Genomic DNA, 25,080 nt, shown 5'->3' with positions numbered 1-25,080 from the left:
AGGGTTCGTCCGCCGTGCGCGCCATGATTTGGCTTAATTATGATAATTGACGAAGGCTGTCAGTATAATTTGGTCTATTTTGTTAAAACGGATAACATGGAGGACTAAACTGCACATTACCAGAAACTTTATTATGCACGTGCCAGAGACCCCACGTCACGTGCGGACGGTCGCTGACGCCGACTACGAAACCGAGTTGAACAACGGCCCACCCTGATTTTGACCTAGACGCCAGCTCGCCGATTCCTCCGCCTTCCTCTCCATCTCCGAATCGCCTCCCGGCTATTTGGGTATTCTGTTCCCCTCCATCTGATCTGACAGTTAGTTGGTCATCTTGGTCTCTGAGCTTTCTGGATCTGGTTTTCGGGATTGTGAACGGTAAACAGAGCTGCGTGAATCTGTGCTCTAGGGTTTTCAGACATAGGGGGGATTGTGGTGACTTATGGTGCAGTTGGCGGGGTACGGAAAGCTGCAGCAGGAGTCCGATCTGCCGGTGAAGTGGCCGCTGGCGGCAGACGGATCGTGTCCTGTGAAGTTGGAGATTGAGGATCAACTGGAGGACGAGCATGGGTCGCTTACCAAGAGATCCAAGGTGAATCTTAAGATTTGCTTTCTTTTATATTCAAGATAAACGTCCCTGTTTTAGTAGCTGTGATAGATTGTACATGATTTCAAATATTTTTGGAGATTTATTTGGCCTGATTTCGTACCTCGTTATTAGGAAACATCCCTCACCAAGTCTTATCGAAAAGCTATATTTTTCATGAATTTGTTTGATAAAAAAAAAGAGCTAGAGTATGTTTGTTTATAGATGATTAATTGAGGAAATCATCTGATGATCGTTTTAGAATCATCGGAGACCTTCTTCAAATTGAGTAATGGCAAGAGAGTGCATTGCATCAAGCTTCATCAAATAGGGATTGGCTTGTCAAGACTTTCTTTTGGCAAGTGATGTCATGAGAGCATCTTACATTGATTCTTCATTGAACAAACATGTTTTGTTTGATTCAAGGTTGGCAAGGGAATAAGTTGTGCTGAGTCTTTATAAATGAGGAAAGGCACATTCTTTGGATAATTGGATCATAATTATCCTATTTTAGAACAATCATCTTGTGAACCATGGTATTCTGCTTCCTTTTTTTTTTTTTTTCAAATTTTTCCCCTATTTCAGAGACAAATTTCAGAGAATGTTGGTGATTTTGTTTGGATGATTTGTGAACTATTATGTTAGTACGAAATCTGTTTCAATGTTTACATTCTCTTTTCTTAATACAGGATCAATTACATAACAGCTGAAGGGTTTGCTTTGTAATAGGAAATTTTATATGCTTTAACACTCTTTTACCTAGGGCAATTATGTGTTTTCCTGGATTAATGTATTTAATTGTTGTTATATCAGAGGGAAGCAGATGAGAGTATGGCCGCAACTAAGATTATTCAGAATAACTTACTTGATGAGCCTAGTCCGCTGGGTCTTCGCTTGCGAAAGAGTCCATCACTACTAGACTTGATTCAGATGAGGTTGACTCAAGCAACCACAACTGTCAATTCATGCATAACGAACAATAAGATCTTGGATGAAGACAAAATTAAAGATACAAAGTCTGCTGGTGCTTTAACTGTTACTGAAAAGATGAAGGCATCAAATTTTCCAGCTTCTCTTTTGAGGATTGGAACTTGGGAGGTAACATATACGAATGTTGAAATCTTTTAGCAATTTTGTATTTAGTGAATATCATTTTCAAAAGAAAACTGAAATGCTGTTGATAAGTTTCTCAAACCACTGGACATTTCAGTTATTCTACATTCATTGCAGTTTCCTAATGAATTATCTGTTGTGAATCAAATTAGTCTACTGCTTTGGAATGTTTTTTTATTCTTTTGAACATGCATGTCCCAACAATGATCTCTTGCCTTTGTACTCTGTATTGTGGTTATTGAGTGCCACATATAGTTCAACTTTTCAAACTCTTGACACGCAATGGGAATCACTTTCTTTCTTCTACAATGATGGAGAATCATTGACGCATGAACTTCTAAAATGCCACTGACTATAAATTAGAACTTCATATTTCCTCAAGTTGTTAGTTAATACTCTAAAGCTTGAACTTTGCTGGAATGTCTTTAGATAGTGGTTCCAATATTACCATCATTAGGTACATTTTCTCATAAACTGGCTGAATCAATGTTCTGAATCTGGACCTTTGAGTAAATTGATTGGGACAACAATTCAAGTGCTTTGCTGCCACTAGTCCAACTGTTTGAAGTGAGTTATATATATATATTAAAAATAGACCTATTAGTTTAATACCATTTAACACTGCCTCTCAAGGACGAGAATAGATACTATCTGTGTCCAGTTTGCTAGAGAAACTAAAAATGTTGACAAAGGCATGATTGTAGTGAAACAAATTCATAATATTTGTATGAAGGTGAAACACAACTTTAGTTAATGGAGCTTGTAGCCAATTATCATCCTTTCCAGCTCAACTATATCTTCGACTTCAATCAACACATTGACAAAGAGAGGATAAAGAGAAATTCCATCCTCAAGAGTGAGTCTCTTAGAGTGAAACTTGTCCTTTGGGTGATGCAGCAACTTTTCTCTTTTTAAACCAGTTACCCTTTTAGTTTCCTGAAGAATTTAAGCAGAACGTCCCCTGATTTTATTATTTCCCTATTTACATTAACTTAGCATTTCACAGAAAAGAAATTTTTAATCATTATCTAACACATCACACATTGACAACACAAGTAAATAAGTTAGTTTACAAGGACACCAACAATTTACAACATTTAGATTGAACATATAATATAAAAATTGCGTTGTTAAAAATCAATACCTTTAACAAACCAACAATTTAAACTTCAAATTGAATCATCTCATCAACGTAAATAAATATCCACTAGTCCATTAGAGTAACATTAATATCTTATGTCCAAAAAAAAAACAACAAAAGTCTGAAGTGCCATAAGTTAACCTCTGAAAAGCACAAGTTCAACTGCTCTAAATGAAACATAGGGTCTAAGAACATAGTCGAAAAACCATTTGCCAAAAATAAATAGGGGGTGTGAGCACAAATATGCTCAATGAGCATGAAAAAACAAATTTGGCATGAGTGTCTGGGAATTAAGAATTTGACAAGCCATAGGAAATAGCAACACTATGTAATTCATATTCCATAGTTACAACTTAAATCGATATCAATCCCACTCACAATGTAAATCCCATTTTTTGAATCTTCATATTCAAAGTTATACTTGCAACATGTGATGGTAAGGGTAAGTAAAGACCATTTTAGCATAAACAGTAATACAAGGCAAATTTTCCACCTAATTGCACCATTATCAAAGTAAGAATATTCAATTGCATCCTTTTTTTTATAAGAAAAAATACCATATCATAAGTCAAGAGTACAAAAAGTGGTCTATCACAGATACTTATATCTGACACAACATCAGATCAAAATACACCCCTAAGGACCTGTATATATGTATACTCACACTCTTGAATATTTGCTTAACATTCAATTGCTCATCCTCAAAGATACATTTATTTCTAGCTCTCTATACATAGTGTATTAATGAAGACAAAGCCAAGTGTCGAGCTTTCGTTAATACCCCACGGTAACGTCTCCCAAACACTCTCAGAGTCTGTCTGAAAGTGGACATCTCCTACAGCATATGAAGTCAATTTCTGACTCTCCTCTATAACTCAGCAATAGGGGGCATCCAAAAAACAAATGCTCTTGCGTTCCCAACACCCGACTACAAAATGTGCACTACCTATCTATCCTCCAAGTACTCCTACCTTCTTTAGTGCGAAGATGCCCCAAGGCCAACATCTAGTAAGTGGTAGTGTGACTAAGTTGCAAGTGAGTCTTCTACATTGTTTGTGCCCATGCCTTCTTTGGACTGGGATGTCTAAAGAAGTCTTGAGCCACTCTACCGTCATGTGCGAACCAAACTACCTGTCTTTGTCCGGTAGCAGTCGGCGAGCCCACCTCCTAAAGAATTCGGTCTTGTATCAACAATAACCTCTTAATCAAAGGGGAGTTTGTAAAGGCTACTTCCCAAGGACCACACATCTGCGCACCTCATATACCTGTAGTGGATCCATTTGATCCAAAGAGCATATGCTTTCACCCCAATTTGCCAAAATACCTTAACTAGCAGAGCTAAGTTCCAACTCTTTAACTCCCGGAATCCCAAGCCATCTTCCTCATTTGGATTACACATATCAGCCCAAGCAACCAGAGGATGCTTAGATGCCCATATAAAAGACCTGCAAATGCTATAGATACAATCTATGATTCCAAAGGCACAGACAAGAGGGACTTCCAAAAACATTCCACACCGTGCATAAGATAGAGTGTGCCTCGACCGTCCATTAACACGTAGGACTAAGGAGTTAAGGAGAGAGCTATAGTCCGAAATCCGAAGATGCAAGATTTCAGGGGGTGTTTGGTTGGAGGGTTTGGGAATATGAGGGAATGGAATGATAGTAAAATATGGTGTTTGGATTGTGGGTTCGGGAATGACAGTTTGGGAATGATTTCTAGATTTGTGGGAATCAACCAAACCCATATAATTAGGTGGGTTTCATTTCCATTCCCATTCCTATTATACTTTACTATTAAACTCATACCCATAGTCATTCCCATCATTTAACCAAACGTCACTTCAGTTTGTTAACCCGAAGGTCAGCTATTTCCCCAAATTCATGCAAATAGGTAGATAATGGAGCAACCGAATTCTCATCACCTTTACTGAGCATAAGCTAGGTGAGTTAGTACTAGAGGCACACTTAGGGTGAAATCTGAAGGCCGAACCAACTGTGCTTTGCTGGATTTGTCTCCCAAAGATTTCTTTACATATTCCAAATAGATATGGTGACAATGGATCTCCTTGCCGCAGCCCCCTAGCTCCCCGGAATAGTCCAAAAGTCCCTCCATTATGCAGGTACTTGTGGACTCACTATTAGATTCTAAATTTAGACTTTCTAATACTGGATTAATTCTCCACTAGGATACCCTCTTAATCTAAAACCTCTAACAATCTCCATTAGGTCCAGTTCAGGCATTCGTTCCTCGCATGATCTCACATCTCTCACACAACACCTCTCTCCGCATGTGAGTAGGAGACGAACTCTTACTCAAATGAGCAGTCTTACCGTCAATCACTAATTTCCAATTGGCTAACAGATCTAGTACTGGTCATTTTCACCTGATATTTCTTCATGTTTCTCAGTGACTTCTGTTGTATTCGTTCACTTAATATTTCTGAGAAATTGCCTAAAATGAGATTGGACTGAGCAAATTCCAATCCAACTTGGCCAATCCAGATTGGAATAAGTTGAGTTTTCTATTTGTGATCTTGATTTTGACTGTTCTTGAGAAGCTTTCGATTTTTCTTGGTTTTAGACAAAAAAAAGTGGTTGAAGGAGATAGATCAGTAGTCTAATCCTCCGATTCAGTTGTATCTTGAAAGAACTGGATTTAATCAGCGGCAAATTTATATGTTCTGGTATGGTTAGCTGCTGGAGAGCTTTACAAACTTCTTTGTTTTAAATTCGACAAATTTTGACATCCATAGAATTTTGCTAATTTGATGCTTGTATTTGGTGGTTTTATGAAATACTAACCAGATAAATGCTAGAAGGCTTTACTGTTAGTCCATTCTGACTTAACCAAACAAATCCTGATTCTATGAAAATAACTAAGGCACATTGAACCAAAAAATTGCTTTGTTAATAGTTTTTGTTAATTGAGTTAGTATGTCTGTCTTTTATTATTATTTTTTTAATGTCATTGCATTATTATTATTGTGTTTGCATTTCATGTTTAGTAGGGTGAACTAGTGATAATTACTTATCTTTCCTTCTTTTATAGTATCCATCAAGGTATGAAGGAGATTTAGTATCCAAGTTCTACTTTGCTAAGCGAAAGCTTGTATGGGAGATTCTTGAAGGTGGTCTCAAGAGTAAGATTGAAATCCAATGGTCTGATATCACAGCTCTGAAGGCAACTTCTCCAGAAAATGGTCCAGGGACTTTGGATTTAGTGGTAACTTTAATCGAGCTTAATAAATTGCAGTGTTTTCCTGATTTCTTACTAACCAAGACAACATGTATTATTTCTTGCAGCTGGGTAGGCAACCTCTTTTTTTTAGGGAGACTAATCCACAGCCTAGAAAGCACACTCTGTGGCAGGCTACTTCAGACTTCACAGAAGGGCAAGCAAGTATACACAGGTAGAAGATATATTGTTGTTTCTTATGTTCACTAATTGATATTGTTGATATCACAACAATATAATTTAATTCACAATGAATTTTTTTCTTTGAGTTCATAGTGCTTTTTTTATTTAACTTTAATATTATTTTTTTGCTTGATTGTATTTATATATAACTTATTTCGGTTTTTACTGAGACTCTTTTCCTTTTCCACTATTTTAGAGCATTGATATAATTAAATGTATACAAGGATTATGTCTTGACATCAACTATTCACTTTCTTGTTACCAGACATAATCATCTTAGTATACATTCTATACTTGTTTTCTTGAATTAAGATAAAAACAGGTATCTTCCTTAGATATATGCTTGGTGATTTTAAGCAACCTTTCTGTAGTAAGATAAGATCATCTTAGGGTACTTCTGCTAAATTTGAGATTAATTGCTTTAAGCATGTGGATATGCTCAGACATGAAAATGATTATATGGAACCTATTTATTGGGGGAAAATTGAAAGTACTGTCATATAACTTCGAGATAATTTGAAGTTATTATTGGTCTTTGGCTGTTTTATTATAAACATCACTTGGGTTTTATTCTAGTCTTTACAGTTTCTTCAGAATATTTCTGATGTTATCTTGCAATACCTTAGAAATATGTAATATGCATTTGTTTCAGGAGGCACTTCCTACAATGTCCACAAGGTCAGTTAAGCAAGCATTTTGAGAAGATTATCCAATGTGATCCACGGTTATATGCGCTAAGTTTAGAACCGGATATTATTTTAGCAAACCCTTTGTTTGAATCACAATCCTCTGTTTTTGAGGACTACGAAGAATATAAATGCCATCATTTTGACATGTCGAAGGATAAATATGGTTCTGCAAGTCATGAATTGCCATCTACTTGTGCTGCCACATCAGCTTCTGTTAAGAGTGACATCAAAGATTCTGATACTTCATTGTCTGATGCTTCCATGGGTGAAATTCATTCACAAAATTCAGGTAGTTTTTGATTCCAATTGTCGGCTAGTCATCCATGTCTTAGTGATTCATTTGGGCAAATATTCTGCACTTACCAACTAATGGAATTAATACCTTGGGATAAATTCTAAGACAATATACTATTCCGTGAATTAGGGTAAACTATTAACATATGTCCTATTGTCCAATACTTTAAAATGATTTAGATTTGTACTTTCATTTTCTTTGAAAATTCCTAAATTTTCTTTTGGCACATTGTTTTGTTCAAATTCATGATACCCGACAAGAACTAATTTCCTTGCTTCTTTTTTTATTTTATTTTATTTTTTAAATTTGTTTAATAGAAAACTTATTCTGTCATAGCTTTTTTAACATTTAAGTGGCCATTAAAATTTATAACTGTTTATCTATACCTTAGTGGAACAGTAAGGTAAAGTTCAAATATTATTGAATTTATCTATACCTTGTGCATTTGAGGGCTTATCATTGGATCAAGCAAACTTAAGCTTCAGTTCGTTCATGCATTAGCTGAGCCTTTTTGATCGATTGGTGTACATAATGCCTTGTTTATACATTGTTATGGAATCTAACCAACCATTTGTTCTTATTCAAAAAGATACCAAATTGGAAGTGTGTGATTATTCTTTGAAATCCTTTACCTTGGTCGACCAACCCATCCAGCTTGCCTGCTGGTCCATCTGCCCCACCCAAATTGATTCCACTCATTTCCAAAAGAAGTCATTTTCCTCGAACAATACCTAGACAAGAGAAATTCCATTATCCAAAAGAAATTTTATACGATTATGGTTTTCTATTGGACCAAACAATTTAGAAAATACATTTTTGGAAACAAAAAATTCTGTGAAAAAAATGGACCCTTAGAACGATTTTGCCTATAATCTAGAAAAATTGAATACTTTCAAGGAAACTTTTGGGTTACAATTCTATTGCAATCCAGGGATATTTTGGAGAGATTTTTAGAGGAGTAATGGGGGTGCTCTTTTGATTTTTGCCCAATTACTTTTTTTCCTGATTCCTTTCTTCCTCATTCTAGCTCTTGTCCTCTTTAATTTAGTTCTGCCACTCCTTTCTCGTGTACAAATCCTGTTTTTGTGTGCTGATGGAGCTGAGTATTCGAGTGATAGTTTTGTGTAACTAGTAGATCAATTTGAGCTACTTTGGGAGATCTGTTGATCTAGACGCCTCAACTACTTTGCTAGCATCATTTTTTGTTTTTAAGATTTCTATTCGCCTTTTTTTATAATAGCCAATCTCGTTCTAACTACGGCGCAGGGCAAAGGTGACAGTTTGGGGATATCATCATTTCCATCCCATCAAATGGTTGGGGGTGCACACCGTATCTAGGTTTCTAAATAATTTAGTTGTCAATTTGTTTGATAGATGAAAGTCTAAAATTTCATATCGAAAACTGACATTTCCCAATTGCTTGTTAGGATAAGCAACAATTTAGATTTTGGTGATATGTAATTCACATGCACAAATTGCATTGCATTGCATTGTAATGTTTGTTGTTGTGTTTTAGTGCTAAAACCTGGATTTAGCAAAGGAGCTAATGTAGTCGACTCTGAGATCACATCAAATGAGAGAGGCCGGGACAAGTTGAGAGTACATGGACCCAAACCCTTGTTGTATGTCAACGACGTCGTAAGACGACTAGAACAACGCATCTCCGAGCAGATCACCCCAGGCAACCCACATTTATCTGGTGCTGCTGTACCTGACAGAGCTGCATTGGAAGAGGTGGTCCAGTGCCTCTTCAGTGATTCTCATGCATCTTCCTCCGATGAAAAATCTCTCATGAAGAAGGTCAACTCCTTTTGCTCCCTGCTCCAAAAAGATGTTATCGCAGTACAGAGCCAGCAGATGAATGGTGGCACCACTTCATCCAGTGACAATGCCATACAGAATGACTCATCGGAGCTCATTATAGCTAAGCAAGATGCTCCAGAGAAAGTGTCAGGCATGTCAAGAAAGGATTCGTTTGGAGATTTTCTGATGCATCTCCCGCGCATTGCTTCTCTATCTCAGTTCTTGTTCAATATCGCAGAAGATGAAGAAGATAGTCCCTCATCTTCAAGCTGACAAAGCTTGCAGATTCTCTTCTTTGTTCATGTAAAGAGCAGTCATTTTGGTAACTTTCTTAGGGTTTCAGGTGTTGTTGGTAGGATACAAGTCCCGTAAATATGCCTGAAGAATAATGTAATTGGAGCTGCCTCCAAGCATTTGCTGTGAGACATGTGGATCAGTTAAAAGAGGGTGGAAGTCATACCTTTGTTGTCCATTTAATCTAACATTAAGTTGAAATGCTCTTCTTTTTGCATCATATGGTCAGACGCCTTTGACCAGTTGTAGATCGTCTCCTTAACCATTTACTATGCATTTCTTTACCTAAGGAATGCATTTTTTACCTGACCATTTCTTTGCTTGTTAAAGCTCTCCTTTTATGTTTTCCAACTAATTTTGAAGATAAAGGCTTTTCTAATTTGCCTATTAGTAAATTTTAGAGTATAATTTATACAGATTTAGAAGTTGATTTTGACAACCTCCGTGAGTATCGTAACATTCCAATCATAAATCAAAATTTTAATATGGTTTAAAATTTTAAACCATGATTTTACTACCATGTCATGTGCTATTTTTCCTATATATATATAAAAGCCACAAGATTGGAATTTAAACACATGATTATGATTATGGTAGCCTGCATCTTAGAAAGAAGTAGATGTGATTGTATATCAACAAATATGTTTTTTTTATCATAGAGCATTATGAATTATCTGAAACAAAAAAAAAAGTACTATAGTGCGAACTAGTTGGCTTCGCTTAAACAGATGTTCTCAGAATATGTGCATCCAACTAATTTCTTGTTTGCCTACTTTATCACTGATGAAATTCATAGCACATAAAATGGCGAATCCTGGTGAATCAGAGCAGAAATAAAATCGAAGAGCCTACGGATTGCTAGTCGGCCTTCAATATTAAATTCATCTAGATACTTGAACCAAAAAAAATAAAAGAAATCATCTTTGATAATGGGGAATCTGAAAGGAAAGTAAATTCATATCCAATGAAATGCAGGGTGGGTAATTACTTAAACATGAAAGTAGATCAACAAAAACAACAAAAAAAAAGAATTGACAGGTATATTTCCTACTGCAATAGAGTAATGGAGATTCGAAAAGGTTGCATTTACCATCGATTAAGCAGCAGCCAAGCATGTTGCTACTGAATTTAGGATCATCAGAATAGCTATTTGTCAGCAGGTTAGGTAAGATAAGATGTCCACACCAAGTTTCCCTTGCTTGGCAAGAGGAGACAGTATCTTTTGCAGCTCGCATATAACCCGTTCAATATAGAGAGTATATAGTCCATTCCTCGACTCGAACAGCTCTGAAGCCTTGTGTGTTTGTATAACTGATCTTATCCACTCTTCAAGAAGTCCTGCAAAACGTAATGATAAGTCAGGAAATTTTCCTTCAACAACACAAGATGACAAAGACTGCAAGAAAAAAAGCACAACAATTACTGTGTTCCGCTTTTGTGTAATGTAGGAAACCAAGTATATTTACGATATTGGAGTAAAAACATTGTAAAGCTTCGATAAGACATTGCACAAGATATGGAAAAAGGAAGCTATCATCCCCGAAAACTATAAAAAAAAATAATATAAAGCTTAAGAAACTTAGGTGCAATCCATATCAAACCTTTAAATGACTGCACACAAGGATGACATCAGAAATCCGAAAGTATAAAAACACCTACTTGTGTCAAAAACTTCAATACTTATCCAGCTTCTCACATAATCTGATATCAAAAACTCCATGAGTTCAATCCTGCATTTGGGCAGGCATGTTAGAAATATTTTCATTTAAATCAGGAAGGAGAAATGCATTATTTTTGCTAAGCAGGAACTAAAAATTTCCAAAAAGTTAAAAAAAGGTATTCAAGTATTGCATGTAAGCAATCAAAAGCCTGACTCCTGTAAGGCATTCAAGCAATGCACTAGGAACTCAGAAAAAGTACTAGTTCACCTTGACCAAACATAAAAAATCTAAGGGAACTTTAGAGAGAATACAATATTTGCAGAAAGAAAATAGATAACTACTTTAATCACATGGCTCCCCATAGAGTTACACTAAACATTACCATATAGTTATAAATTAAAACATACATCAAAAACATGCTTCCGTGAAGGCAAGGGAAGGACTCGTCAAATGGATCCATAAAATGTAAGCTTTCAACAACTGCCGCACTCTTCTGAGAAACGGAAAGCAGAATTCTTTGACCAATAAATGGCTCGTTTCCAAGTTTTCTGATTATGTGTTGAACACAAGACTGAGGATCTGGAGCAGAATTCAGGGCCCCTGATACCGCAAAACAAAAGAATCAACAAAGAACAAGTAACAACAGGTAAAGTCAGCACATGGCATTGAACTATAATTCTACAAATTTTTCATTGAATGATTCAAGAACTATGTTTACTTATGCATGCAAAAACAAAACACGTCAACTGAAAAATCTAGGCAAAAGAGGTTTCATTTTATTAATAAAAAATGGAAACACTCAAAGATAACATTGCACTGACGATTTCATCCATTTATAAGGCAGTATTACTTCATGCATGTTCATATCTTACAATGGTCAAACAAGAGAAAGGAAAAGATTAGAATGAACAAAGTGCATGAATCCACTAGCTTTTTCCTTGAATTTATGAGCAAATTGTACGTTCTCATGTCAAATTGACATTTCTAAGATTCAATTAAAATTTTCCTCCAACTTTACTTCTACTCTCATGATCCAGAAAACTTCACCCTCTTATTCTACACTTTCCAAACCCTTGTTCCTCTTTCATCTCCACTCTTCCTCACAGCCACCCTTCAGCCTGCTCATGATCTTTGTTTCTACTCTGAAACCCTCATATCCTCTTCTTTTACTTGTTCTTCCTCTTCCATTACATCCTTCCTCCAAAAAACCCTTGCCAAATGGGCTTCCAAACCTGAATTTCCTCAATTTGGAGACACATAAAGGCATGTTTTGAGGTGGCAAAAGCAGCTGAAAAGGTTCAATATTTAATTGTAGGTTATTGCTATTATTTGATTGGAGTGGATAGAAAATCAATAGAACTATTTTTTTGGAAGTTCATGAACATTAACTAAAATAATATGTATTTGCACAATTGTTGCAAGGTGTAGTACAAGCATATTTGAGAAACCTCAATTTCATTAGCAAATGTATTTATAACTTAATTAGCCTTCATATAAGTTGGATCTTGCACGACTAACCTTCAATTTGAAATGCACGAGGATGTTTTTGTTATAAAGAAGGTAATCTAAGCTATAAAGCAAAATGAATCAATAATAAAGACAAACAATGGATCAGATTGGCTATTATGAAATGCACGAGGATTGATCTGACATGTTATCCCAGGCTATACCCTCATCAACAAAATCAACATAAAAGACAGATAAAGGATCATGTCACTGCACACTCATATTTTTACTTGCATTGTTTAGTGATTATCCATGCCATTGCTTAAAGAGTCTAATCAATTCTCAACAGGCTAGGCAAATCAATATCTTAAGGAATCTGACCATAAGAGACCTTACTAAATATGATCCTAATATGAAGAACTTTATCACTAGATCTGCAAATGATCAAAGCTTCAAAGGGTCTGAACTCTGAACAACATGAACTAATATACTGAAGGTCTGCTCATCATCCAATGTGGTCGTAACAAAAAAGGACAAGGGTCTTATTATCTTTGATTGGTCTTGATCAAAACTTGATGGCAAACGAGCTTAACCATAACCAAAGAGTCACTCGAATGACCTGACTCTGAGTGCTTTTAAGTTACCATCACTAAAGATTAGTTTGTATGCATGATGAATTAGTGGGCTTGGTGATAATATGGCAATTGCAATGGTCTAATGACTGAAAATGATCCATACAAATCATCAAAATATCAGAATTCAAAAGTCACCTACCAGAGAAATGGAAATAGTCAAAGCTGGATGATTAACAGCTAACCTCAAAAAGGTTTGTAGGGAAAGTGCATATTTAATGATGTTTGAGTTTTAACTTAATAGACTAAAGATTAAAACATTATCATTTATGAGAACCCAACATTGCGGAACCAGATTAGTGAAAACCAAACACTATGCTCTTGTTGGCAACCTAACCTAACACCTGTCATTCTTCTTAAGTGCCACCATGTCGAAGGGGATTAAATGAAATAAGCCATCTTGAAATATGGTTTTCGGCATGGTTCTTCCTTTATAACAGAATTCTGTAACAGATTTGATAAAGTTTTTCCAAAAAGAATTTATTAACAATATTCCTGTAGAATGTCAAGTGTATATAACCTCTTAACTTGGATAATTGTTAAAGTTCAAACACTAATTGGCAACAATTTTTTAACTGCTCGTTGACCTTAAATCAAAAAGAAAAATATCAGATGTTCTTAGATAGGTTAAAAATAAAAAGGCACTTATAATGATATGTTTGTAGTGTTCAAAGTAATATACTTAGAAATTGTTCAATGAAATAATAAAAATCGGATCCTGCAGCTTGTCTTCACAGTAGAGTTAAACTGAACTACAAGAATCTGTGACAGCAAATATGGAAAGATTTAACAAATATAGCCATGACCTTTTGCTTTTAATCAAACCCAAGAAAATTATTATGCTATCAAAATATAAAGTACCGTCATGTTCTGGGATGGTACACATTCTTCTGATCAAGCGCATAATTAACCCGTTCACAGTATCTTCAATGAGGTCAGGTTCTTTTTTTGATGACAGTATATTCTTGACTGAGGCTTCAGAAAACATTGAAAAAAAATTCTCAACACTAACAAAATTTACTTGAAAATAATAAGAACAAAATAATTGATTCAATCAAACTAAAAAATAAACCAATTGCAAATTAGGAAAGAAAGCAAATTAAATTAAACTTCTACCAAAATCATCTTGAACTGAACAAAATTACGAATTTCAAATTAATTTAAACAACTTATCATCTTAAACAAGAGGATCTACCAAAATAAACTAAAGGTGAGAAAATGTATAAATGACTCCTATATCCTTTATAATTATTTTTTCCAAATAGCATTTGCAATTCAACTATGTTGAAATGTACAACAGAAAACAAAACAGTTAAAGTGGAAATAAAAAAAACAAAATAGGTTTAATAGTAATTCTTACCTACAATGAAATCCACAGCCTGATGAGAAAAAGCAGCAAAAGAAGTGCTCATTTCGGCCTGCATAGCAAATAGAGAACAAGAAACATATGAAATTCTAGAGCAACTGATAGCTATGTAATTGGTTATCTTTAACTGGAATTATCTTACTTTCAAAAAGAAATTATCGGTATGCTCCACCAAGAAATTTATTGATGCACCAAGCTGTTCTATCTCATTGTTGTTGTCAAACACTGCATGTAAAAGATTAACATGCAATCTCAGAGAAACTTCTATACCAAAGCAAAATTCTAAAATTAACAAATTTGTTAAGTATTCATATGGTTGAAATTCAACCAAATACAATTCAAGGTATAGTTTTTATAGATGACAAAAAGAGCAGTAAAAGTAGAGTTTGCTGTTTACTAGAGCAGTAAAACTCAGTACGAGAAGGGCAAGTGCAATCCCCCTCCTATCTTTTCTCTTATGTTGTAAGATATGAGGTCATTCCTGTTACCTCAAAAGATATGAGATCTTTACTTTCCTCTTACCTCAAAAGGCATGAGAAGAGGTTTTCTCTTACTTCCAACCTCCAAAAGTAAAAGATCTTCCTTAGCCTCTTGCCAAAAGGCAAGAGAACTTCTCTTCCATCAAAAGACATGAAGTCTTCTCTTCCCTTTTACCTCAAAGGATATGTGAGCTCTTCCCTCTTACCTTGTAAGATGTCATGTTAGGCAGTTGCTACATCAAGAGACACTCATCAAGGAACATCTACCTCAAAGGCATCTGATGTTCCTTGCTTTCCAGTATGGGTTGATATGCAATCAGATCAATTGACCCACTGGTTCGACTAACAATCCAGATCTTGATTTTCAATATGGTTCTAATAACTATAGGTTTAAGGTCTTCTTTTTCTTCTTACCTCCGATGATTATGATGCCTTCCTATGCACCCTGCCTTAAAAAGGTATGAAGTTTTATTTATCCTCTTGCTATGGAAGGGCACGAGATCTTCATTTGCCGTACCTTCTTACAAGCAAATTGGACAATTGAAATGAAATACAATCTTAAATACCAATTTTTTTTTACAACTAGTCAATAAGCAAGTTGCCAAAGTTATGGTTGGAAACTCAACTTGACCATTAGAATGCAGATGAAGTATAGATAAAACTAAAATTTGGTGCCAATCATTTTCACTTAAAATTTTATAATGTAATTAATGATCTTAACATTCATATTCAACACGATAAACGTATGTAACTCATGCAATCTAACTCTTTATGAAGCAGATAGACGCTGTAATGTATCACTAGCTTTTTGCCACATGAATAAAGTGTGTTACTTTAGAAAATGTCTAGAACCACAAGAACTATCATGACATTGACTAGTCTCAAGAGTACAACATTAAAGTTATATTAAGATTGTTGGTGCAATATCCCCTGGGTCAAGATTGATCAGGTTGACTAAGCTTGAGTTGACTCAAGTTTGAGTCTTGATGTTTGAGTTTCGATGTTTGACAATATATTGAGATTGGAGGAGCAATCGTCCGTTTGGGGAGATTGTTGATGCAATTTTCCTCTGGTCAAGGGTTGACCAGGTTGATGTGAAGAAGAGTCAAGTAGGTCAAAGGAGTAACTGGATACTTGACTGGGAAAGACCTAATGAGTGAAGCTAGGTAGGTGAAACCAGGCAGAGGGAAGTCCTGGTGAGTGAAGCCAGGCAGATGGAAAGTACTAGTGAGTAAAGCTAGGCAGATGCAAAGACCTGGTGAGTGAGGCTAGACACGTGGAAATCCAGGTGGGTCAAGGTTGATTGGACACCTGGTGTTAGGAAGTCCAAGTAAGTCAAAGGAGTGACCGGATACATGGCATAAGAAAATCCAGAAGGGTCAAGGGTGGTCGGACATCTGGTGGAAGGAAGTCCAAGTGGGTCCTGGAGGACCGAATACTTGGCACGAGATGGTAAGTCCAAGTGGGTCAAGATTGACCGGACACTTGGCACGAGGAGAAAAATTCATGTGGGTCAAAAGGATTGACCGGGCACTTGGCACGAGACGATAAGTCCAAGTGAGTCAAGGTTGACCAGACACTTGCCACGAGAAGAAAAGTCCAAGTGGGTCAAAGGATTGACCGGACACTTGGTGAAGAAGTCTCAGCAGGTCAAGGTTGACCGGATGCTAGGCACGAGGAGTCCCAACATGTCACAGTTGACCGGATGTTGGTTTTGGAAGCCCTAGACTAGACTCGGGCAAGCTAGGGTTGGTCAATTTGATCAAGTGATCAAATTGGACCAAGCCCAATCGATTAGCTGATCGATTAGCCACAGTGCTACGATAAACAACAACCCAATCGATCGGCCGATCGATTGGGAGCTTATATCAAGCACATAGAAGCCTCCCCAATCGATCAGCCAATCGATTGGGCACCGTCAATCGATCAGCCGATCGATTGGCAGCTGGAAATCGCACGCGATGCGATAAAGGCTGAATCGATCGGGCGATCGATTCAGGCCTTTTCCAGCAGAGCATAGAGACACTCTGAATCGATCGGTCGATCGATTCAGACCTCCCCAATCGATTGGGATGTGATTGTTGCGAAGGAAGCATCGAGTTTAAAGCTGTCTTCCTCGCAGCGACTCGAGAGATCTCGACGCTCTCCTCTCTAACGATTCTCACAGTTTCTGGCCAGTTCTTGAAGCTTCTTGGAGCAAAGTGTTACTGCACGTCCAAGGTCAAGAGGTGTTCCACACAAGTAAGAAGAAAAGCAAGTTAGGGTTTCTTCATTGTAAATCTTGTAAGATTTGAGATTGTATTAGCTTGTATATCTTTCTTCTTGTATATCTTTGTGTGTGAGCTTGTACGAGGCTTCTCCGCCTCCGGTAGTTATCGAGGAGTTATTTCATAGTGGATGAGTGAGTGAAGTCCGGATCCTTGAATTAGTCACCTCTTCTTGAGGTGGATACCAAGTAAATCTCTTGTGCTAGCGTTGTGAGAGTTGCTTGAGTGTTTTCTGCTGCAACAACATTATCAAAGCAAGCAACCGAAGCACGAAGAGCTATTCATCCCCCCCCTAGAATCAATCGACCCTAACAAGTGGTATCAGAGTAAGGTCGCTTTTCACCGGAATCACCGCCGGAAAGGGCAACAAGCTAGAGGGAGAAGAAGTTGAAGCACCAAATTCAACAAGTCAAAGATTTCATCAAGGCTCAACTTCAAATGGAATTCTGAGATGGATTCGGATTCGACACGAGGGTGCCTCCAACGTACACATCAACAAGTTTCGATCTTTGGAAATCAAGGATCGAAAATTTCTTCATAGTGGACATAGAGCAATGGTTTGCTCTAATGGAAGGGTTCCAAGCTCCAACAAATTCAAAAGGCAAAATTCTCAAGAAGAGTAAGTGGAGCCAAGAGAAAATTCAAAGAAGAGAGGCCAATGACAAAGTGACCAGAGTATTGGTCAACATATTGCGAAGCAACATTTTGAAACAAATAGGAGAATTTGAATATGCCAAGGAGCTATGAAGTAAATTGGCTAAACTCCATGAGGTCCCCTCCACTGTACCAAACCAAGAAGAATCTAAAGAGGATGACTCATTGGATCAAGATCAAGAGGAAGCGGACTCCGAAGTAGAGAGATGCTCAACTTCCGAAGGAGAAGAACAAGAAGCTTCATCCTCAATGGAATGCAACAAAAAAGGCAAAGAGGGAGCATACTCTTTGTTCAATGAGCAAGAGGATGAAGATGAAGAAGCCTCCACCTCTAGGATTGAGGGGGAGCGTCATGTATTGACACCGGAGCAAGAAGAGGCTTCCACTTCCGGATCAAATGAAGAAGAAGAAGAAGATGGTGCCACTTCCACAAATCAAGAAAAATCAAACGGAGGATCTTGTGTCACCCCTACAAGCAAAGGTATAACAATTTCAATTTTAAATAATAAAAATCACATTATTTGCTTTGAGTGTAGGGAAAGAGGACACTATAAGAGCAAGTGCCCAAAAATGGCCAAGAAGGACCAAGTGGCACCCAAGGGCAAGGAGAAGCCCAAGAGAGTCGATCCTGTGGAACGCAAGGGCAAGGAGCACATTGTGTGCTTCTCTTGCAATCAAAGAGGACATTATAGGAGTCAATGTCCTAAAGGGAAGAAGCCGACCAAAGTCAAAGGAGGAAACACAAGTTAAGGGAGAGCTTCCAAGATAAAATCCAAGGTATCATTCATTGAACCTATTCCTTTGACCCATGATATTTATATCACTTTAATGCTATTTATCATGAAAATAGGAAGTATGATAGAATTAAGGAAAATCATATGGCTTATTATGCTAAGACTACCACACCTAAGGCTAGGAAGGTAGACAAATTAGGTAATAACTCTAAGGATTTTAGTTATAGGCCTAAAAATAGAAATGCTTATAGAAATCAAGAAAAATCAAAATCTAAGGATTTAAGGTTGAAAAACCAAGCCTTGAGGTCAAGGCTTGATAAATTAAAAAATACCCTAAAGAAAATGGAAAATATTATTAAGGATCAAAATGAACATAACCTAAGGAGAGTTAGACAAGAACTATCCAATGGTTATAGAGGTTTGGGAAACAAACCCAAAACCAAGAAGGATGTTCCTTCTTATCATAGGGTTCCATATAGTTATGAAGTCAATCCTAGGTCTAGGGGTCAAGTCAAAGATACAAGGGAAGTTATCCCTAGAAGTATTTTTGCCAAGACTAATGTGACTAAGACTTCTAAGAAGTCTAAGAATGTCACTAAGAAGGTCACAAGGGAAGCAATTCCTAGAGTTGACCTAGTGGAAGTGACCAAGGCTTCTAAGAAGCTTAGAAAGGTCATTAGGAACGTATCTAGGGAAGTTATCCCTAGTGTATACCTAGAACATCCAAGGAGCACCAATAGGTTTTGGGTTCCTAGGAGCATTTTCCCTACACCCTAGATGGGTTTAGAGAGTGTCAACTCTAATTGGAAGGGTAGTTAACCCAACCTTGATGAAGTTGACACTTGGAGGTATTTTCAAGATTTTGTTAACCTTTGAAAATAAAAAGAATTAATTGGTTACTTTTTGGAAGAGTAAAATGTGTCAAATTTTGAGGAATTGGACTTAATTTTAATTGGCACAATTGGGAAAGAGTAAAAGAAATGTCAAATTGGGGTTTGGCAATTTCTTGAAGAAGATAATAGGGGCAAATCAAGGATTAATTTTAGGCTTAGCTAAGGATTAAGGATACTTAGATAAAATATCTAGGTATATTTTATTTATGCTAAATTGCCATGATTGTTTGCCCAGTATATGCCATAACATCATATTTTGCATTCATGCTTATTATGAAAAACAAACAAAAATATCATGTCATGTCATACATACATCATGTAGTAATAGTATATTTTCTTTTGAAAATTATTCCTTTTAATGTATGTCATAACTCATCATGCATCATTTTAATTTCCTTGTAATTAAGGACAATGATATTTACTAACAAGTGACATCCTAGGTAGATGTTCATAATTCCTAAAATGCCTAGATAGATATACATAATCCCAAGTTTAAGGCAAAACCAAAATCTGCATCTCACAAAGACTATAAGGTGACTTGTATATGTTTTAGTGCACATTAGATACAAGTGAGATGTTAGGATGATGAATAAGACTCAAGATGTTGATTTAGTGCATCTATTTGAGTTTTGATTTCATCTAAACACATAGTTATGTGTACTCCAATCACTGGAAAAGTTAATGTACAAGTCATATGCATTGAGCCCAAAGAACATGGTTGGAAATTGATTTTGAAAATCATTTTAAATATACTTTGGAAAACCTTGGTGAAGGCTATCTTTTGATAGCAATCATCATGGAAAAGTTAGACACAAACTTGGAAGAAACATTAAAGTTTTTACAAGTTTTCAAGTTTGTGTCAATCCTTGAAAATAAGGTGTATTTTCTTAGTAAACTATTTTTCCATGATAGTATATACCCTAAATAATGTCTACAAGAAGTTTCATGATTTTTAGAATTTTGTAGAATTTTTAGGGCATTTCTGAATTTCGGCTGAAATTCACTTTCAGGAAATCAGACTTTCAATCGATCACCCGATCTATTGGAGTGTCTCAATCGATCGGGTGATTGATTGAGAAGGGTTTCCCGTGAACAGAAACTCACTGAATCGATCAACCGATCGATTCACTCAAGTCTGGATCGATCAGTGGATCGATTCAAGCACTTTCTCAGCGAATAGAAGCTCGCGGAATTGATTAGGCGATCGATTGAAATGGTGTCAATCGATTGAGCCCCAACCCCAATCGATTGAGAAGGTTGATTTTGGCTGGGAAAACCTGATTTCAGCACTTTAACCCTTGGAATATATTTATATACATTAAAGGGTAGTTTTCATGATGAAAACAAGGAGAAATGGTTAAGGACCACTAGATTGAAGTTTAGGATGAGGTTGGTTTCAATATTGAATCTCTTGAACCTTAAAACTTCAAGTTTTGGGATTCCTAAAGATTTAGGGATTCCAAGTCATTGTTGGTGCAATGACAGAAGTTTGGAGCATGCCTTTAGGGGGAGTTACTCGTTAAGGACATGAAAATTAATTTTTCAAATACCATGGAAGGTGGTTAATCTTTGTTCGAATAAATGCTCAAGGTTGAGCATTGAAAAACAATATAGAGTGGGTATCTTCATTTGAGTTGTGGATGCTCTAGGATGAGCATTATAGAATGGATTAATGCTCAAAGGTGAGCATTGGCTACAATGAAGGGTATGGGACCTTTATTGTTGGAATAATGAATGCTCTTAGATGAGCAGTGTGACGTGGTTTAATGCTCAAGGTGAGCATTGGATATAGTGAAGGGTATGAGACCTTCATTGTAGTGTTGCGAACAACATGTGAGGTTGTGAAAAACGTTGAGTAACTCTTCAGGGGGAGAGTTTTTGATGTGTGCCAATAGGGGGAGAATGTAGAGTTTAAGTTAGACCTTCATTGCCCTCTAGGAAAGTTTGGGGAAGAATATAAGGTTTAAATTATGTCTTCATTATCCAAAGGGGGAGTTTGTTCTCTAGGAAGGAAGAGAATGAAGGAAACCCTTATTCATGCTTTGACATGAAGAAGAAGTTGAGGCTATGGGATTAGCCTAATTTAAAGGTATTGTCAAAAAGGAGGAGATTGTTGGTGCAATATCTCCTGGGTCAAGGTTGACCAGGTTGACTACGCTTGAGTTGGCTCAAATTTGAGTCTCGATGTTTGGGTTTCGATTTTGACAATATATGGAGATTGCAGGAGCAATCGTTCATTTGGGAAGATTATTGATGCAATTTTCCTCTGATCAAGGGTTGACTAGGTTGATGTGAAGAAGAGTCAAGTAGGTCAAAGGATTGACCAGATACTTGACTGGGAAAGACCTAGTGAGTGAAGCTAGGCAGGTGAAAGTCCTGGTGAGTGAAGTCAGGCAGAGGGAAAGTCAGTGAAGTCAGGCAGAGGGAAAGTCCTGCTGAGTGAAGCCAGGCAGATGGAAAGTCTTAGTAAGTGAAGTCAGACAGAGGGAAAGTTCTGCTGAGTAAAGTCAGACAGATGGAAAGTCTTAGTGAGTGAAGCTAGGCAGATGCAAAGACCCGATTAGTGAAGCCAGACACGTGAAAATCTAGGTGGGTCAATGTTGACCGGACACCTGGTGTTGGGAAGTTAAAGTTGGTCAAAGGAGTGACCGGATACTTGGCACAAGGAAATCCAGACGGGTCAAGGGTGACCGGACATCTGGTGGAAGGAAGTCCAAGTGGGTCATCGAGGACCGAATACTTGGCATGAGATGGTAAGTCCAAGTGGGTTAAGATTGACCGGACACTTGGCACGAGGAGAAAAGTCCATGTGGGTCAAATAATCGATCAGACACTTGGCACGAGACGATAAGTCCAAGTGGGTCAAGGTTAACCGAACACTTGCCACGAGAAGAAAAGTCCAAGTGGGTCAAAGGATTGACCAGCCACTTGGTGAAGAAGCCCCAACAGATCAAGGTTGACCGGATACTAGGCACGAGGAGTCTCAACAGATCACGGTTGACCGGATGTTGGGTTTAGGAGCCCTAAACTTGACTCGGGCAAGCTAGGGCTGGTCAATTTGATCAAGTGATCAAATTGGACCAAGCCCAATCGATCAGCTGATCGATTGGGCACAGTGCTACGATAAACAGCAGCCCAATCGATTGGGAGCTTATATCGCGCACACAGAAGCCCCCCAATCGATCAGCCGATAGATTGGGCACCGCTAATCGATCGGCCGATCGATTGGCAGCTAGAAATCGCGCGCGACGCGATAAAGGCTGAATCGATCGGGTGATTGATTCAGGCCTTTTCTAGCAGAGCACAGAGGCACTCTGAATCGATTGACCGATCGATTCAAGCTTCCCCAATCGATTGGTCAATCGATTGGGATGTGATTGTTGCGAAGGAAACATCGAGTTTAAAGTCATCTTCCTCGCAGCAACTCGAGAGATCTCGACGCTCTCCTCTCTCACAGGTTCTCTCCAGTCCCCTCCTCCACCCTCTAGCATCAATCGACCCTAACAAAGATATCTTCATAGGTTTGTGGAATAGGTATCTTTCTAGTTGATAGACTTGGTCGTCTAACATGTGTGACAATTAAAAGCAGCATTTACAACATGTCACTCCAAGATGTCATAAGAATCTATCTTTCAATATGGTTATGATCTTATCATTGCCGAGGTGTCATGTAAGATGTCCACTCCATGATGCTATAATAATCTATCTTCCACTAGAGCTATGGTCTTATCATTGCCTAAGTAGCCTGCAAGATCAAATGCATGGGCAGGGGCTGTTGTGAATATCATGGTCTACCCACATTATTCTTCATCAATATACTGGCTAGGCTAATAGCTTTCCCTCTTTCACTTTAAAAAAAAAGAAGTAAAATTCCTACCATAACAAAATAGATCTGTAAAAACTTTTTTTTTAAAAAAAAAAGAAAATCATCTAGGATGGTACCGCATTAGAACCCAAAATGAACAATCAACCTACCTAGCAAACTTTTTCGATCCAGAGGTCGTTCTACTTTTTTCCTCCTCTCCTTCCAGCGAACTGTCCAAAAACAAAATTCCAACTCATGCACATGTTACTGCATAGAAATTGAAAAGAAAAACAAATGTAGGAAAATCAACAGAAACAGAACCCCCCAAAAGAAAAATATGAATTACCCAGTCTAAGGAACCTCCGCCTCAACACCTCATCGATCCAATGCCCTCGTCCACCACCATCTTCACCCGACTCACCGATCGCACCAAAGAAATGGCACGGGCACGACGCGATCGGGAGATCGGCCTCGCATGAACTCCCGTCTAAGACATCGAGAACTTGATATTAACAAAAAGAGAAATGAGCAGATATACACAGCGGGAAGAGGTTAAAGAGAGGCGACCTTCAAGTTGCTGGATCTCTTCTCGTAGCTTGAGGATCTCCCTCTTACGGTCCTTGGCCTTAACCAATCATAAAATTCCGAAGATTAAGATTAGGGATTCTGATCAAACCGTAGAGGGAGAAGGAAGAGGCGAAAGGGACGGTGAAGTACCTTCCGCTTCCAACGCTGAGCATCTGAAGGTGACGAGGAGGTGGGAGAGGAACGGTGGAGCTTGCTAAAGCGGGCGAGGGCGAGGGCGATGGCGACCTTCAAGGAGGAGTCCGAGCGAGTGGTTGGAGTAGGAGCCATGGCAACGGTCTGAAGAAGAGAGGGGGCTTCAGAGCACGCGGAATGCAGCAGCTAAGCCGGAGGCGATTTGAAAACCCACTGTATCGACCTGTTTTTTTATCGCCGCGTCAAGCAGCATTATTATAATAATAATAATAATAATAATAATAATAATAATAATAATAATAATAATAATAGTAATAATAATAATAATTATAATTATTATTATTGTAATAATTTTAGCTGTGTTTTACTGATCAATTAATTATAAGTGATTTTAGTTATTTTTTACGAACTTAAATTTTTTTCCCCTTATTTATTTTGTGAAAAAGAGGATGGATTATTTATTCTTTTAATTATTTTTTAAGGATAAAATACCTTTAACGAATTCGTGTATTTTCTATCGAGTGATATTTTACTTTTATATTTAAAAAAAAATGATATTTAACTCTTCTTTAACCGTGAGAAATTTTATAAAAGCTAATTATGTCTCTATTTTTTTTTATCATTTTTTAATAATAATAAAAAAGGGAAAAAGCACATTAAATTTATTATTATATCTTTCAATCAACTTTTTTATAAAATTCATATATACACCATCACAAACAATAGAAAACAGTAACTTTGAAAGGGATAATCAGCCAAAAACTTTTCACCACCCTCATCAAACCAAAAAAAAATCATAATACTAAATTGATGAACAAAAATTAAATGAAGATGGAACAAAGTTTATAATTAAAAATCTCCTCCTTATCGTCAAATATGACATATAATAAAGTAAGAGTATTTTTGGTTCATCAATTTAGAATTCTAGCTTTTTTTTTATTTGATGAGGGTGGTAGAATGAATTTTTTGCTGGTTATCCTTTTCATAGTTGTTGCTTTTATGTTGTTTATACAGGTGCATGTATAAATTTTGTGAGAGTTTTTACTTGAGGATATAATGATCAATTCAATATCTTTTTTCCC

The 25,080-nt window shown here is 37.1% G+C and overlaps 2 protein-coding genes across 3 annotated transcripts; one reads left to right on the top strand and one right to left on the bottom strand.

Annotated features, from left to right (window-relative positions):
- The first annotated feature begins 192 nt into the window (after positions 1 to 192).
- Positions 193 to 9,561, top strand: LOC122032278. Its single transcript, XM_042591559.1, has 6 exons — positions 193 to 592; positions 1,400 to 1,684; positions 5,892 to 6,065; positions 6,146 to 6,252; positions 6,913 to 7,238; positions 8,761 to 9,561. Exons 1-6 carry the CDS (start codon positions 443 to 445, stop codon positions 9,318 to 9,320), a joined length of 1,602 nt encoding a protein of 533 aa, XP_042447493.1. The 5' UTR covers positions 193 to 442; the 3' UTR covers positions 9,321 to 9,561.
- Positions 9,562 to 10,249: 688 nt separating this feature from the next.
- On the bottom strand, positions 10,250 to 24,175 carry LOC122032365 (protein MULTIPOLAR SPINDLE 1-like). 2 transcript variants are annotated; one of them, XM_042591650.1, is made up of 10 exons: positions 23,996 to 24,175; positions 23,846 to 23,903; positions 23,625 to 23,765; positions 23,449 to 23,508; positions 14,589 to 14,671; positions 14,441 to 14,498; positions 13,942 to 14,055; positions 11,410 to 11,602; positions 11,001 to 11,071; positions 10,250 to 10,679 (listed from the first exon to the last, which is right to left on the bottom strand). In XM_042591650.1, the coding sequence occupies exons 1-10, from the start codon at positions 24,131 to 24,133 to the stop codon at positions 10,495 to 10,497; spliced, it is 1,101 nt and encodes a 366-aa protein (XP_042447584.1). In that variant the 5' UTR covers positions 24,134 to 24,175; the 3' UTR covers positions 10,250 to 10,494. The 2 variants fall into 2 exon arrangements, with proteins under 2 accessions (XP_042447584.1, XP_042447585.1); XM_042591651.1 differs by having other exon boundaries at positions 10,543 to 10,679; positions 10,943 to 11,071.
- Positions 24,176 to 25,080: the final 905 nt, after the last annotated feature.

Source organism: Zingiber officinale, chromosome 11A, assembly GCF_018446385.1.
Source record: "Zingiber officinale cultivar Zhangliang chromosome 11A, Zo_v1.1, whole genome shotgun sequence".
Classification (NCBI taxonomy): Eukaryota; Viridiplantae; Streptophyta; class Magnoliopsida; order Zingiberales; family Zingiberaceae; genus Zingiber; species Zingiber officinale.
This window is presented reverse-complemented; position numbering and strand designations above follow the sequence as displayed.

Coding starts and splice junctions, on each gene's coding strand:
- LOC122032278 (XM_042591559.1), top strand. CDS start 443: ATGGTGCAGTTGGCGGGGTACGGAAAGCTGCAGCAGGAGTCCGATCTG. Junction 1,685..5,891: donor TGAGGATTGGAACTTGGGAG/GTAACATATACG, acceptor CTTCTTTTATAG/TATCCATCAAGGTATGAAGG. Junction 6,253..6,912: donor GGGCAAGCAAGTATACACAG/GTAGAAGATATA, acceptor CATTTGTTTCAG/GAGGCACTTCCTACAATGTC.
- LOC122032365 (XM_042591650.1), bottom strand. CDS start 24,133: ATGGCTCCTACTCCAACCACTCGCTCGGACTCCTCCTTGAAGGTCGCC. Junction 23,904..23,995: donor CTCAGCGTTGGAAGCGGAAG/GTACTTCACCGT, acceptor TGATTGGTTAAG/GCCAAGGACCGTAAGAGGGA. Junction 11,072..11,409: donor CACGGAAGCATGTTTTTGAT/GTATGTTTTAAT, acceptor GCCCAAATGCAG/GATTGAACTCATGGAGTTTT.